This window comes from Anastrepha ludens, chromosome 5, assembly GCF_028408465.1.
Source record: "Anastrepha ludens isolate Willacy chromosome 5, idAnaLude1.1, whole genome shotgun sequence".
Classification (NCBI taxonomy): Eukaryota; Metazoa; Arthropoda; class Insecta; order Diptera; family Tephritidae; genus Anastrepha; species Anastrepha ludens.
The window spans coordinates 15,482,376-15,497,995 of NC_071501.1; the positions used below are offsets into that span (position 1 = coordinate 15,482,376).

General features: G+C 35.7%; 1 protein-coding gene across 4 annotated transcripts in view; it reads right to left on the reverse strand.

The window, feature by feature from the left end:
* The window catches only part of LOC128864488 (EEIG family member 2), a 48,762-nt gene that overhangs the window by 5,942 nt on the left and 27,200 nt on the right, over positions 1-15,620 (reverse strand). Inside the window, exon 7 of one of the 4 annotated variants that reach the window (XM_054104175.1) lies at positions 4,392-5,153. The exons of the other annotated variants lie outside the window; for them this stretch is intronic. Within the exon in view, the coding sequence (XP_053960150.1) occupies positions 4,392-5,153 (762 nt within the window). The remainder of the gene's footprint in view (positions 1-4,391; positions 5,154-15,620) is intronic. 4 annotated transcript variants of the gene reach the window in all.

The following is a 15,620-nucleotide window of genomic DNA, read 5'->3' on the forward strand; positions in this document are numbered from 1 at the left end:
AATTTTTTCAAAGAACATTTCATAAAAATAAAACAAAAAAATGTTGAAATTTAAAAAAAATATATATATTTTAAGAGTTTTCAAAAATTTTTTTGGGGCAAAAATTAAGTCAAAATTCATACCACACTACAATATTGAATAGATTCGATTGAGCAAGAAAATAAAAAACAGCACAAGAAAAAATAATATGGTTTAGGTTTCTCTTAACTCTAGAGTAACAACCCCCTTAGAATTTATGTTATAAGTAAACCTCGTAAATTACGACTATGACAATTAGAAGGCGACTTTTTTGGTGTTGACACAGCAAAAAATAGCAGCGGTTAGCCATAAGGATTCTGTGGCCGATTTCTGCACAAATTTTGTTGTCGTGATTAATGATTACTCCAAGGTATTTAAATTCCTTCACTACTTCGAAACCATAGTCACCGATTTTTAGTATTTGACCCACATTGTGTCTGACAAAGTCCGATGTAATTGAAAGTAGCGCTTTAGTTTTGGTTTCGTTTATTCCTTAACCCATAGCTTTTGTTGCTCTCCCAATACTTGCAAAGGCTTCTTGCAAACTCGGCAGGGAGGATGCGATTATGTCTATGTCGTCCGCGCAAGCCAGCAATTGAACCGATTTAAACAAAATAGTTTCCTTTGTGTTTACGGCAGAGTCCCTGATAATATTAATATTAAATATGAGACATGAAAGCCCATCCCCTTGCCGAAGTCCGTTCAAGGTGGCGAACTCTCGCGACGGATTGTTTTGAACTCTTACTACGTTCCTTGCTTTCTGCATGGTCGAGGGTTTTAAACGTATTAACTTATCGGGAATACCGAATACCGCCATCGACAATTATAATCTCGTTTAAGAATGCAATTTTATTATGCACTTCTTTTTTAATTATTTAGCTTAGAAAATTTCTGAAAATTTTGAAATTCTTCGTATAGTTCTTGCACGTGTATGGTTGCTTGGGTCAAAATGAACTCGTCAAATTTGCGAGGTTTACGTTTCTAGAGTTAGCAATGAGGTAAAATAGAATTAAACAAAACTTTTGTTCAGGAAATTTAAGAAATTATAAATAAGAATTTTTTTAAAGGATTTTTTTTTTTTTTTAAGAAATTGTAAGGAATTAAAAATAAACATTTTTTACACAATTAAAATGCTTAAAAAAATTTTTTTTTTTTTAAATATAATGTTTTTTTTAAATAAATTTTTTTTAAAGAATTTTTATCTTTTTTTTTTTTTAATTTAAGGAGTTAAAAATACATTTTTTTATTTAAAAAAACTTCTTTGAAGGACAAAACTATAAAAATCGCAATATTTGCTTTTGTCTTACTTACATATATGGTAGTTTAAAAGTTTTAAAAACTTATTAGTTTGTGAATTTTAGTAAAAGTGACTTAAAATAAGTGATTAAATTACCATATTCTAATAAAATTATATTAGCGCAAAGACCAAATAGTGCAAAGAATGGTAGATGGCTCATGAAGCTGATTTGAAGTTACTAAAAAATATCAAACTCAACTCAGTTTTTTATAGGATCGATTCGTAGAATAGGACCGATTTTTTCCAAAATCGAACTACATCAAAATAAAGATTTCCATCACTCAAAAGAATTTTCTTTCTGGTCAAAAAAATATTACAAAAACAAAAATATGATTAGTTTTGCGCCATTAGCTATCCAAAACGAAATCATTCAGTAAAAAACAAAAAAAAAAAACAAAAAAAAAACAAAAAAAAAACAAAAAAAAAAAACAAAAAAAACAATAGATACAGAAATCATGTTAAATCAACATTTTAAAATTAAAAAGTATTTCGAAAGTGAAAAAGGAATTTTTGAAAATATTGAAACAGTGGAAATATGTTCGAAAAAAAGTTGCCAACATCAAACTTAATAACTTATAAAAAAATATTTTAATACATACAGGGTTTGATTGAAAAGTAATGCGCCTTATTTTTTTAAGCAGTTTTATTAAGCCTTTTGGCTTATACAACTAATATTTATATTTTATTAATATAAAAATAGCACACTTGAGCGTCAATACACCGCTGGTAGCGGTCCTTCCACTGCAGGAAACGCATCCGCCGGAATCGCGTTCAATTCGGCTGTCACAGTTTTTTGGATCGTCTCGATGGAGTCGAAACGCCTCCCCTTCAGCTTTCTTTTCAGGCGCGGAACAAGAAGAAGTCCGGAGGGGTCAGGTCTGAGCTGTAGGGAAGGTGGGGAGGCATCGGAACCCCCATCTTGGCCAATGCAGAGGTGCAGAGGAAGGCGGTGTGCGCCGGCGCATTGTCGTGATGAAGGGTCCAATTGTTGACGAGGTCGGGCCGAACCCGGGTGACGCGGTTTTTCAGCCGAAGGAGTACTTTTTTGTAAAATGTCGCGTTTACAGTCCTTCTTGGAGGTACAAACTCCTTGTGGACGATGCCTCGAGAGTCGAAAAAGATGATCAGCTGCATTTTCGCCACTGCAAAATCCTAACACTTTTAAAATAGCTTTCACGCGCGGAGCGATGTTGACTGCACCGCTGTTGCCAGCGAGCTGGGATCAGTTTCTAGTGGAACGGGAAGGTCCAACGATCATTTTCCCCCACCAGCCGATTCGGTTGATCGCTTGGCAGACGCTCCGTGCGGGAAGGCTCATTACTTTTCAATCAAACCCTGTATATAAATAAACATTTTCAACCAAATTTCAAAAAATTCTGAAAAGTAAATAAATATTTATGGGAACGAATATCAATTGATTAAACACTTTTAAGAGCGTAACAAATTATATTTATATTTTTATATTAGTAAAACAAAACAAGAATTTTATAAAAAATTCCAAAAACTTAGTATATGAATATTAATGAAAATGAATATTAATTAATTTAAGAATTTTAAAAGCGTAACAAATTATTGAAGTCAGCATTTAAGTCTTTCGACAATATATGTACAATAAAAAAAATAAAGAAATTGCGAAAATCAAGCTAAATTAATTATAGGTCAAATAACTCTCTTTTCATGTTCTGAATTAGGGCAAATTAGAAAATTTGTTTATAAAAAATCAGTTCTAAATTTGAAAAGTAAAAGAATTGAGAAAGCGTGCATTCCATTTGGTAGGAAAAAAACATACTAAGCTCTTGAATGTTAAATTAAAACAAAAAAGAAACTAAAAAAAAAAATTAAACAAAAGTATTTAACAAAAAAAGGATATTTTTTTTACAATTTCCAATTTTTTTGATTTTGTTTTTAGTTTTTTAATAATTTTTTAAATATTTTTTTGGTTTTTAAATTATTTTTGTTTTTCATTTTTTTTTTTAATATTTTTTTTTTTTGTTTTTTTGCAAAGAGTAATAAACTTTTATTTTTGCTTAAGCCATCAGATTAAAATTCATTCAGTTAACACTACGTATAGAAAATACTGAAAAAGTGATGTTAACAAAAGCTCTTCATATAATAAATTATGGCGCGTAATTAACATCCCCAAAACGAAGTAAAGTGCATAACAATAAATCCATGAAATACAAATATAACCAGAATCACACCAAACTCTTTCAAATTGCAAACTATAACAGCAAAATTTCAAAAACATTAAACAATTTTATTAGTTCAATCTCAGCACCATTTGGAAAACAAGATTTCAAACCAAGCCATAAACTTTTAAAAAATAGCCTCAGGCAATCCACATAATATTGAGACACATTTAAACATTTTTTAAACAAGCAAAACTAGTCGATCGTATATATTTCTGTTTTCCGAAATCGTATTTTACTTAAATCTACATTTCAAGGGAAACTGCTTCAATGCTTAGAAGTAGCAAACTTACAATTAGTTTGAGAATACAATTTCAATCATTTGCCGAGCTCGGCTGGTTTGGCAATTCCGCAACCTGAATATACTTTATTTACGAACACTCTGTGCAGATCTTTTATGAAAAAAATTGGACTATCAAAAAAATATACCTATATACGACTCATAACCCTTAGATTCGCATATCGTTTAATACAATTTCACTCAAAATTCCGTGCAAATGATAAAAATCCATCAGACATGCCAAGCAGTGCCAGAATACAAACCAAAAATTACAATGCATGCCATCATACTTCGAAAAGAAGAAATTCAAAATCAAGAACATTCAAAATAATTTCTCAAAAGGTGTTTACAAAAAATTAGTGTAGCAAACAATTGAAGGACGCAAAACGCACTTAGAAGGAAAAAAGTAAATAGCGAAGGACAACAAAAACGCAAGCAGCTGGGCACTTTCAACGCTACTCAAATCACAATTTTTAACTGGTTTAAAAAAACGAAAAGACTGTTGTAGCAATTGAGGACATCAAATACTGAATTATTGAAAACGAAATGCACTTAGAAGCCTTCTCGAAGGCTCCTGTTTTCATTCCAAGTCACCCAGCGAACGCACATTGTAATGCTGGGCCGCCGTATGATTTGTGTGGTCGCAAGCGGCGAGAGTGTCGCGCCCGAAGAGCTCAGACCGGAGTTGTTGCCCGCTGCGGCTGCTGCCACCTGCGCCGCTGCCGCCTCGGCCGCAGCCATGGTTGCGGTGGTAAGTAAAAGTGAAGCGGCTGATGGATTGGAACGTATGCTGCAGGCATCTGTAGGACTGGCTGCCAAAGAACTGAGCGCATCGGTTGTAGCGGATGTAGAGGAGAGTGCGCTAGGTACCAGACGTGGACTATTGGCACCACTACCACCACCGCCGCCGCCGCCGCCACCAACTCCACTGGCTCCTCCTATGCCACAACCGATGCCATTATTACTTGGTGAGCCAATTAATTGATTGGTATTGGGTGTGCCGACACCGATGACGCCGAAACCACCACCACCACCACCACCGCAACCGCCGTCGTTAAAGCCAATGCCATCTACGGTGTCACTGCTGCTGCCGATGCCCGAATGACCGCCAGCGCACTGAAAGGTAATGACTGCACCGCTGCTACTACTACCACTGGACGAGGATGCCGAATGGGTGGAATTAATGCTGCCGAGGGTACCGCATGGGGAGGAGCTGCTGTTGGAGGCCGCCGCCGCAGCTGCTGCTGCCGCCATCGCTGCTGTTGCTGCCGCCGAGGGCGTTGTGGTGGCGCCCAGTGCGATTGATGAGATTTGCCGATTACTGCCATCGAGAAGGCGACGCGGTACGCCGCTAAAATTGCGGCCAGTGCTGCTGGTAGGCGAGAGGCGTTTGCGAAGCAAATGATTAGCGGTTTGTTGTTCAAACAAAATCACACGAAAGCGTTGAGCGGGAGTTTGGTTTGTATTTTTGAGCAAGTTTTTTGGGGCGAAGCGGAAAGCAAAACAGCGGCGAAAGATATTAGAAAAAAAACACATATTTATAATATTTATATGTATTTGCGAGTATATGCAGTTATGTTTATTGTATAGACATTGAAAAGCAATTTCAAAACAAGGTTTAAACACAATAAGAAGCTTACAATTTTCCATTTCGATAATTATTAGCCATAAAGTGGTAATAATATAAAAAAAAATTGTTTAAACGGAAAATGGGTGTAAGAAAATATTCGATAAACTTATGTACGTACATACATATGAAAGTGGTATGTACACATGTGTAGGTCTATGTCTTTAAATGTGTATCTACTGGGCTCAATAGGTGCGTGTATGTGAGTGGTGGGTGTTGGTGGATGTTTGGTGAAAATTAAAGAACCCAACCATATTTTTTTTTTGTTTTTGTACTAAACCAAGGAGACAAAGATAAGAAAAATAAAAATTGAGCAACGACTTTAGCGCAGTTGAAGAAAAGCAGTACAAAATATTTTTTAACATTTTTAAACAGAACAAAAAAAATTAGTTTTTAACAGAAAAAAAGAGAAAAAAAACTGCTGAACGTTAATTTTAGTGAAATTTTGTAAGATGTGGAAATAAAACACAAAGATTTTAATTATTGAATTTTATATAATTTTTTTTTTTTCATTTGGCAGAAGTAGGCACAAACGGCCTGCACTTTTTTCACGAAGAGTAAAAAATCTCACCAGTGGTATGCTTTTAGGGAAATAAGGCTTTAATTTTACTCAGTGAGAAAGCCGGACAAATGCGAAAAAAATCGTCTCAAAAAAATTTGTATTGAATGCAAGACCCATTCATTAAAGGTGGTGGCACTAGACCAAAAACAATATTATATACATATTATATATTGTTATATAATATTTTGTACGTTTGATTGTCAAAGAAAAGTATTGGCAATGTAGAAAATAAAGAATGAATTCGCCTTGCTTCCTTCTGGGCTGACAGCCACATGAACACGGCGAAATAAAAAAAAAACAAATCAGCTGATTTACTGATACCAGCTTTAATAACACAGGCCGACAAAATTTAACCAGCATTCAGACCCAGAAACCAGACTATATATTTCCGAAGGTTTATGATGCGCTGAATCCAAATCTGGCCTCAGAATTGCTCTATTAGTTTGAGTTTTCGAGATATCCTAACCTAAAAGTGCAAAAAACCCCATTTTTGCCCATATTTGAGGTTATGTAGCCTTGCAGATGTTTTCTTTCACCAAAATTAAAGGATGGCATCTTTAAATACAATCCTTCTTTTTTCAAATGGCGTTTTGTTTGCTCAAATATCATTTTTTTTCGCAGAGATATCGCATTTTGAAATTTTCATGTTTCGAAATTTTCCTACACCTGAAAATCGATTAAGATAACATAGACATGATATAGTCGCTTACTAATTTTCTTGGGTTTGAGGGCCTGAAATATATGGATTAATAGTATGTAAATTTGGAGTTTGTGGGAAAGCCTGCTTGCGGTTATGTGGGTTAGCCTGCTCGCGGTATGATAGGGGTGGTTTCTAGGGGTTAGGGCTGTGTGTGACTCGGTACCCAAAGGTTAGATAGTGTAGGGATGTGGTGAGTCAGCACACTTATGGTGTGAGACAAAATTTTAAGAAAAATAAGACTCAATTCAAGAAAATTAGTAATCGAATATATCATGTCTATGTTATCTTAATCGATTTTCAGGTGTAGGAAAATTTCGAAACATGAAAATTTCAAAATGCGATATCTCTGCGAAAAAAAATGATATTTGAGCAAACAAAACGCCATTTGAAAAAAGAAGGATTGTATTTAAAGATGCCATCCTTTAATTTTGGTGAAAGAAAACATCTGCAAGGCTACATAACCTCAAATATGGGCAAAAATGGGGTTTTTTGCACTTTTAGGTTAGGATATCTCGAAAACTCAAACTAATAAATTAATTTTTGTTATCAATCCGAATTTTGCATGGACGGAGAAGCAGATATTAGTTTAAATTATTTCGGATACTTTTCCTTGTAGACTAGTGTAATCAATAATTCGTCTTGATTGAATGCATATAAAAATCAGAAATATACAAATAAATTCTTTTTTAATATTTTGATCAAAGCATCATAAAGAAAATATAATATTTTTTTTTTTTTTATGTGGAATCAAAAGAGTACCGAAATTATACGGAATTTGTTTTTTTTTTTTTTGTTTATATCGAAATTTTGAGAAATAAATTTGAATACATGTATATTCTGTGATGTGAATATGTGATTTTTTTTTTATTAAGTAGCGAAAAAATTCTGATAGTGGTTAAAAAACAATTATTTTTTTTTTATTTGAAACTTTTAGAAAAACATTTTTTTTTGTAAATCTCATTAAAAAATTTATATTTTTAAACAACAGTTTTTAACGGATATAAAAGCAAAAAAATACGAATAAAATTTATAAATGGTTTAAAAAATCTATAAAGAATGGTTAATTTTCAAGGGCCGATGTTGAATGTGAACCACACTTAAACGTCAACGACACCGTTGGACTTCTTTCTTTGGGGTTATTTGAAAGAAAAGGTGTACGTCGATAAGCCAGCAACAATTCAATATTATCAGCCAATATTATCATAATAAAGACAAATGACAATAATTTCCTAAAAAAAATTGTACTTTATTCAAAATCAACATCGGCCCTTGAAACTTAACCACCCTTTATATGCATCATGAAAATATAAATAGATCTTTTATAAAAATAAAATTTTACTAAAATCAAATACAAAAAAGTCTTGCACTCGGGTCTGCTCAATGGAGGGTTAATAAAAATGTTTAAGTTTCTAAAAACAAAAATGTTCAAGTTTTGTAAAACAAAAATGTTCAAGTTTAAAAAAAAAAAATTTAAGTTTTTTAAAACAAAAATTTTAGAGTTTTTTAAAACAAAAACTTTTATAAACATCACAATCCCTATTTTTTCCGTTTTTGATTTCAGTGCTTATACATTTTAAATTTATGTGGATTTTGCCAAAAAAAATTTGATTTGCAAATTTTACGTATTTAGTAAACAAAAATTTTCTCAAAGTAGTTCATAAAAAATGCAATTCAAAAAGCATTGTTTTCAATCCGAAAACCTTAACAAAAAAATAGGACAGAATTTGAAATATTAATCCCTGAGAACAAAGATTAAAGCATAGACACTTACGGACAAAATAACAGAATTGTGGTATTTTGAGTAGCTTTGGCTAAAAGAAAACAAGGCAAAGGTATTCAAGGTTAGGTAGTGCTGGCTGATCTGTAAGTGAGATTTTTTATCAGCCAGTACTACCTAACCTTGACTACTTTTATTTTAGCCAAAGCTGCTCAAAATACCGCAATTCTATTTATTTTCAATTTCTCGTAAAAATATAGCTCATTTTACAATAAACAACAAGTAAACCAAAGCTTCAAAATGTATCAAAATTCACAAAAATTTAACGAATTCGAAAGAATTATCGTCAAAATTTCAAACTTTTATTGATCAACATTCTGATAATCAGTCTTTAAAACACAACTGGATATGCAGTTTTATTCCCATTCAATTTTTCTAAAAATATATAAAAAAAAATCTAATTAAAAAATTCAAAATTTTGATAATTTTTTTTTTAATTTTGATAATTTTTCTAAATTTGCTAAATTTTCGTGGTTTTTGTATGATTTTTATGATATTTTTTATAGAATGAGTTTTATTTTAATGAAATACAAAATGAAATACAAAAATATATTACAAAAAAAGTACTCAATAACATTTTACCCGATTCTATTATTTTGACCGCCAGTGCATATTTCTTGTTTAATTTTGGGTAGTACTAAAATTGTAATAAAAAAAATCGACATACTTCTTCAACGCCAAATGACCAAAAAGGTTTTGTTTTGTATTTGGTGGGATTGAAAGGAGGTCATCTACTAGAAGCTGCTCTCATCAGGTCAAACACTCAACGTAGACCACCACCTCCATTGTCAACAACTGACAAGTCTGATGCAACCAGAATGGGACGGTGTAGGTGAATAGGAAGGAAGAGCGTTTTGCTTTCCATGAAGACAACATCGGGTTGCACATATTTCAACTGAAGCGCCAGAAGAAATATGTACTTTGGATGGGAGGATCTATCGCATCCGCCGTATAATTCAAACTTGGAACCAAGTGATTATTACCCTTTGAGTATTTGCAATTTTTTCTTGCTGATACAAAACTGGCCTCGAGACAAGCTTGTGCAAATTAGCCAAAAGGAAATAGGACTTCTTCAATTTCGGAGGTAGAAATTTAAATTGCAGATTGAGAACAGTCGTATATTTACAGAACATATCTTTTACTTTTTCTGACGCACAGAAAGTCATGACAATAGAAAACAAAACATTTGGCGTACTAAAGAACATTTTTTGTGCGTTTGCAGAAATACTTTCGATAATTTATTTTATATGGAAAAAAATGGATTTTGGCGACAAAAAAAAAATTGTCAAAAAACAACGGGATTTTGTAGCCACTTGAAACCTGCGCTTTCTTATACTAAAATTGAAATAGAGTAAGCCTAGCTTTCCCGTGTGTTTGCTGAACGTCCAATGGCCGGTAAACACAGCTACGAGTTTGGAAATTGCATGGTGTGGAGTTTCCAGAACTTTCTGAGGGGTTTCTGCCTCCAGGGTTTTCGATGTAGCACATGAAAGTGGAAATGGATAGGCCATACAATCCGTAAACCTGCGACTGACATCAGCAGAACGTCTCTAGACTGGAAACCACAAGGCTCTCGCCGAAGAGGACGGCCGAAAGGAACATTGAGACGAAGACCACTTAGCCGCAAAAAAGCTGCAAGGCGACCCCAATGGAATGTATTTGTAGCGGCATTTTGCGCCCTAGACGGCGGTATAGCAAATAATAAATGCGTGAATAAATGGAGCTGCATCTTTGCTGTGGTTTCCTGATAAATAAATTGTGCAATTCCCCCTTTATAACAGTCGGGGAGATGACGATGACCATGTAGGAGGTCTTTGAGACTAAGTTAGTCGACCCCTTCCTGGCAAACTTATCAGCAATTTCATTTCCCTCTATGGAACCCAGATCCGAGAAATGTTTATTGCACACCCAAGAGAATTCAACCTAATCTGCCTACAAAAACATTTTTATCTGCAGGAGAATGATTTTTATCTCAGCGAATGACTAAACAATAATTCCATATAATAATAAAAAAAAATCATAATTTCTTTTGCCGAGTTCCTCCCCTTATTTGTGGTGTGCGTCTTCATGTTGTTCCACAAATGGAGGGACTATATAATACTTCCAATAATTTTGATGAACGAATAACTATTTTTTTTATTGTAAATCAGTTAAAAATTGCATATCTAAGAAATCAATTTTATCACTTCAATTTACCCAGCCAATTTGGCAGAGTGGTGCAAAATGTTTTCGAATGAATTTACTGCGATTACAAGTCAATAAATCACGCAATATAGTTTACCGACGAACGACACTAAAGGGACACATCACACGAGGCGGTAAATCAAACGAGACCCAAGATAAGGATCACATACATATGAACATCCATACATCTGTGTACCTACACACATACATGCGCATATTTAGAACTAAAACACAAAATTGCAAAAGTCGCAAAATGAGGAGGATAACGCAAAATCGTTGTAGAGTAGAGACAATAAATATTTCTGACCATTTTAAGCTTTAAACCGCAAAAAAGGACGAAAAAACATTCCTCTTGTTGGCTGAAAATCTATGTAAAGAGCACGACCGCATTCCTTACAGGGTGAGTATGTTAAGAAGAAAAAATTCGTTTGTAAGATTCCCAACTGGAATGCGTCTTCAATAGGGAAGAATATTTTCAAAAGAAAGTAATCTTTCTGTGGATAGCCTGTCGATATTTTCATCTTTAACTTGTAGGTGACAGCTAATAACCCTCTTTTTAGGGGGGAAAAGCGGGAGGCGGTCACACGACAAACAGTGATTTCAATACCATGTTGCTATTGTTGTTGTTTTTGCAGAATTCTTTTTATAAACTGCCTAAATTTAGACTGCCTTTAGTTCCTGTAGACGAGATAATCTCATACTTAATCAAGGACGGGATAGGATGATATCCTTTGGGTCACATATTATATATTAAGAGCTGATAAGTATAGTAGGCCACCGTAGCCGAATGCACTGGTGCGTGTCCTCCATTGAGAAGTGCACAGAGACATTGCTGATGGAAAAAGTGTTTTCTAATAGCGGTCGCTCCTCAGTCGACAATGGCAAGCAACCGAGTATATTTCTGCCATGTAAAAGCTAAACCTGTCGTCAGGATTCGGTGTTAAACTGCCGGTCCCTACATTTGTGGGAAGTAGCAAGACGCACACATCAAATAGGAGGTTGAGCTCTCTATCGAGCTCTACTCTGAAAAACCAAAAGCTCAGATTGTTGCATGATAAACTAATTATGCCCGCACAATGCAGACCTCACGAGCTAACTCGAGCTCTTCATTAGCGAAGGGTGGTGTTTAGTTGATGATGATGGAATTTCCATGGCGAGAGGAAAGAATTTGATTATTAGCTTTAGATTAATGCAACTGAAGGCTTCTTGACAGCCCGTCGGGTACAAGAGTTGGCGTGCATAACCTTATTTGGAAAAGGGAAAAGGAATTATGTTATATTTCGTTGCCACCAACTTCGGGAGTTGAAAGACAGAGAATGGAACTGTAGCCGGTTTCAAATTGAGTACAACAGTATTCCAATACATTTCTGGAGAATGCTGCAGAAGCGACACCAGTTCTTGGATAGATATTCATCCACGCTCTATCACTAAACAAAATAGGAATGCCCAGCTAAATCGGCTCGAGAGACCAACATCGTTGTATTTACTGACAATTAGGCTACACTGAAAGTAATACAGTACAAGAAGCGAAATCCAAAAATGTATCTTGGCGTGCATCGATTTCACGCCAGTATCTCAAGACTTCTCTATTCTTATCTTAAACTGACTGTCTGAACATAGAAATATTGAAGTGAAGAAAAAAGTGGATGAGAGGACAGGCCAAAGTTCGGAGATGGCCGACGGAAAGGCAAGTAAATCTAGACAGATCCCATTCATGACCCCCACCCCCAATAAGAATTTCGAAAATACCACAATGGCAATAAATAACTTATGAATTAAAGACATAACTACGAAATTTCTAGGTCTTTACTACGAAGTTAAGCTAAAACAAAAAAAGAACGACAGGAATCGCTGACGGCTCAACAAATCTTAAACAATGACATTTAAGGGTCGATTTCACGTAATCTGATGCTACAACGAGATCTCTCCATGCACAGCGTGTAGAAATGAATAAGATTTGGATTCGCTTCATCACTTTCTGCATCGTTGACAAACGCAAGGAGTTAAATAGTGAACGATTAGACGACTTTTCTAGCTCTAAAAAGACAGCATAGGCTGAGTTAAATGGGATGCCTCAGTTCTCTTTGGCTGAGCAATTCACGGTGGCTGTTTTCACTATATGCACACTGAACATAGATTGTGGAAGAAGTGATGGAAGAAGTAGACACTAACGGAAGAAGTACACAGCAGTGGAAAAAGTAGACAGTGATGGAAAGAAGTATAAAGTGGTTGAAGAAGGAAACTATGGATGATTTTTATATACAGATAAGAAAGAGTTGAGGAGCTCATCAATTCAACAGGCTTAACAAGTGGCTACACCTATACACTTAATAGCAATCTGTATTAGAGGCATGTGCCTCTTTCTAACACTTACAGAGAGTATTCACATGAATAATAGTTTTTCTCTAATTGACGGATGGAAATTCTCACACACATCATGATAATCTAGATCTAACTCAACTTAACTTAATAGAGCTCAAATTAACACAACTCAATCCAACCCAGCCTAAGAAGGTAGGTAGGTGAAATGGTTAAAGTACCACTCTGGCACTCCCCAAGTAGCATTAAAGCGTCGTTTTGATACCATTATGAGACCTCCAATGGGTAGATATCTACAGCCAGCCAGAACTGTTGGTGTAATGAAGAAGACTGATGAAATTTAGGTTAGCGCACTGCGAAGAAGAAAGCGGCACCCAGTGACCTTAATCGTCTAGCTGCCAAACCCAGTCATTTACAGAGAAAACGCACAACAGTTTCCTTCTCTCAAAGGTCCCCACAGCTTCTGCGATGGGGGTTTAATGGTAAGCCTAGCTTTTCCGTGTGTGTGTTGATCGCCCAATGGCCGGTAAACACAGCTACAAGTTTGGAAATTGAATAGCGTAAAGTTTCTAGGACTTTCCGAGACCTCCGTATGTTGTACTGGCCCTTCAGGTTTTTTCGAAATAGCACATGGAAGTGTAAATGGATACGCCATACGCAGAACGTCTCTAGACTGGATTCCACAAGGCTCTCGTCGAAGAGGACGGCAGAATGGAACATTCAGACGAAGCCTGTATTACGAATTCATGACCTGACGACTCGCTTACTTGACCGCAGATAAAGTCAAAAGCTGCAAAACGACCCGAATCGAATTTATTTGTATCGGCATTTTGTGCTCCCAGCCGGCGGTATAGCAAATAATGTATGAATAAATGGAGCTCCATCTTTTCTGCGCTCTCCTGAGGAATAAGATGTGCAATTCCCGTTCATGAGGATGCCGATCATCGGCTAGGAGGTCTCTGAGACTAAGTTAGTCGACCCCTTCCTTGCAAGCTCATCAGCAATTTCATTTCCCTCTTTGTTCTTATGTTCTGGTACGCAGATCAGAGAAATGTTTCCCGCACACCCAAGGGCACCCAGCCTAACCTGCCTACGAAAACAGTTTTATCTCCAGGAGTCTATAATTTGGTGCTGAACAAAGAAGTTTCTAGCTGACAAACTCATAGATCTGTGTAGTGGGTCAAGTGATACTTGACGAATCAGATGAGCAGTTCGTAAAAATGTCTAGGGTTCTTAGTATGAGTGGATATGAAGATAATTTTTGCATGTAGATTTCATTGAAATTCATTTATAGAAATACTAAGGAAAAAATGAAGATTCAGGACGCCATTCAGCAAGAATATTTGGGCAATAGTAACAGTTTGAGAAACTGTTCCGATTTATAAAGACCCAAAGACTACACTGCGAATATGTCTTCGAAGAGTATAAGGTGGGACTCTCTTTATCATGACCACTCAAAAGCTATGACCATAACTACAAGTATAACTCAAAAAGCCAAAATATTGAGAAAAACAGCTTCAAAATTTTCACTTTACTAAGTAGAAGTAAAAACATTTTTGCATCTAACTAAATCACCCTCCCATCCCCCTCTGCGGTCATCATGGCCACGGTTAGCAAATGGATAACTACTACCCACAAGCGAGCTTGGCAGGCTGAGAGAGGCTGCAGATGGACAAAACTGATGTTACCTGTCATGTCCGATCGACTGTCGCAAACCCTTCTGTCATTAAGCCCTTCGCCCGAATCAGGTTTGAGGTCTTTGGCACTGCTGTGTTAAGAAGCGACCATCTTGGCTCCTTGGCACCACAAGATCTACTCAGATTTCTTCGGAGATCGGGTAGATTTAAAGAAAATTAAAAGGGAATCCAAGTGTAGTACAATGGACTCAATTAATGTCTGAGTGCTGCACTTGCTAGTTGTCCCAACAAAAAAAAAAACAAAAAAAAAAAAAAAAAAATCACCCGAGTTTTCTACACAGCATAAAAGGGATATGGTAGTAATTTCTAAATACTTAACCTAAAAAAATTGTTTTTGTATTACGACACTATTGCAGTAAATTAGCGACAAGCAGCATGTATTGCACTTTTCCAGAAACTGAAGGCAGTCAGTTAGTGGAGTTTCCCTTTCTAGTAATTTCTATTTTCAATTTTAGTTTCTGAGCTGAGTTATTCCCTGCCTCTGTTAGGGAGGTCTTATCGAATATGTAAATTTTTCTATATTAGATGACAATGAAAACACAGCCGTTAAAAATAAAATGTCCAACAGGGTGTCAGTATGTGTGTGTATGTTGACGTGAGTGCCTATTGTTGTAAGGAGGGCACCAGCTAACATTTGCCTTGCGGCAATAAAATCATTGACCTAATACAATGCAACTAAGCACAATGCAAGTCAAATGTATGTGTGTGTGAATATATATATGGTTGTGTGTGAATATATATGCCTGTGTATGAATATATGTCGCTATACAAGCATTTGCTGTAACCGCGCTAACAATGTCTGAGGTGCAGGGACAATGTGCGCCTGATAGTAGACTACCAAAAGTGGTTCGTATGTGCGCTTGACACCCGTGCAAGTGCAAGAGCACCCAATAGCCGAAGCAAATACACAATGCATGTGAATTTTCATACACACATACATGCAAATATATGTATGTGCATCCTTGCTCCA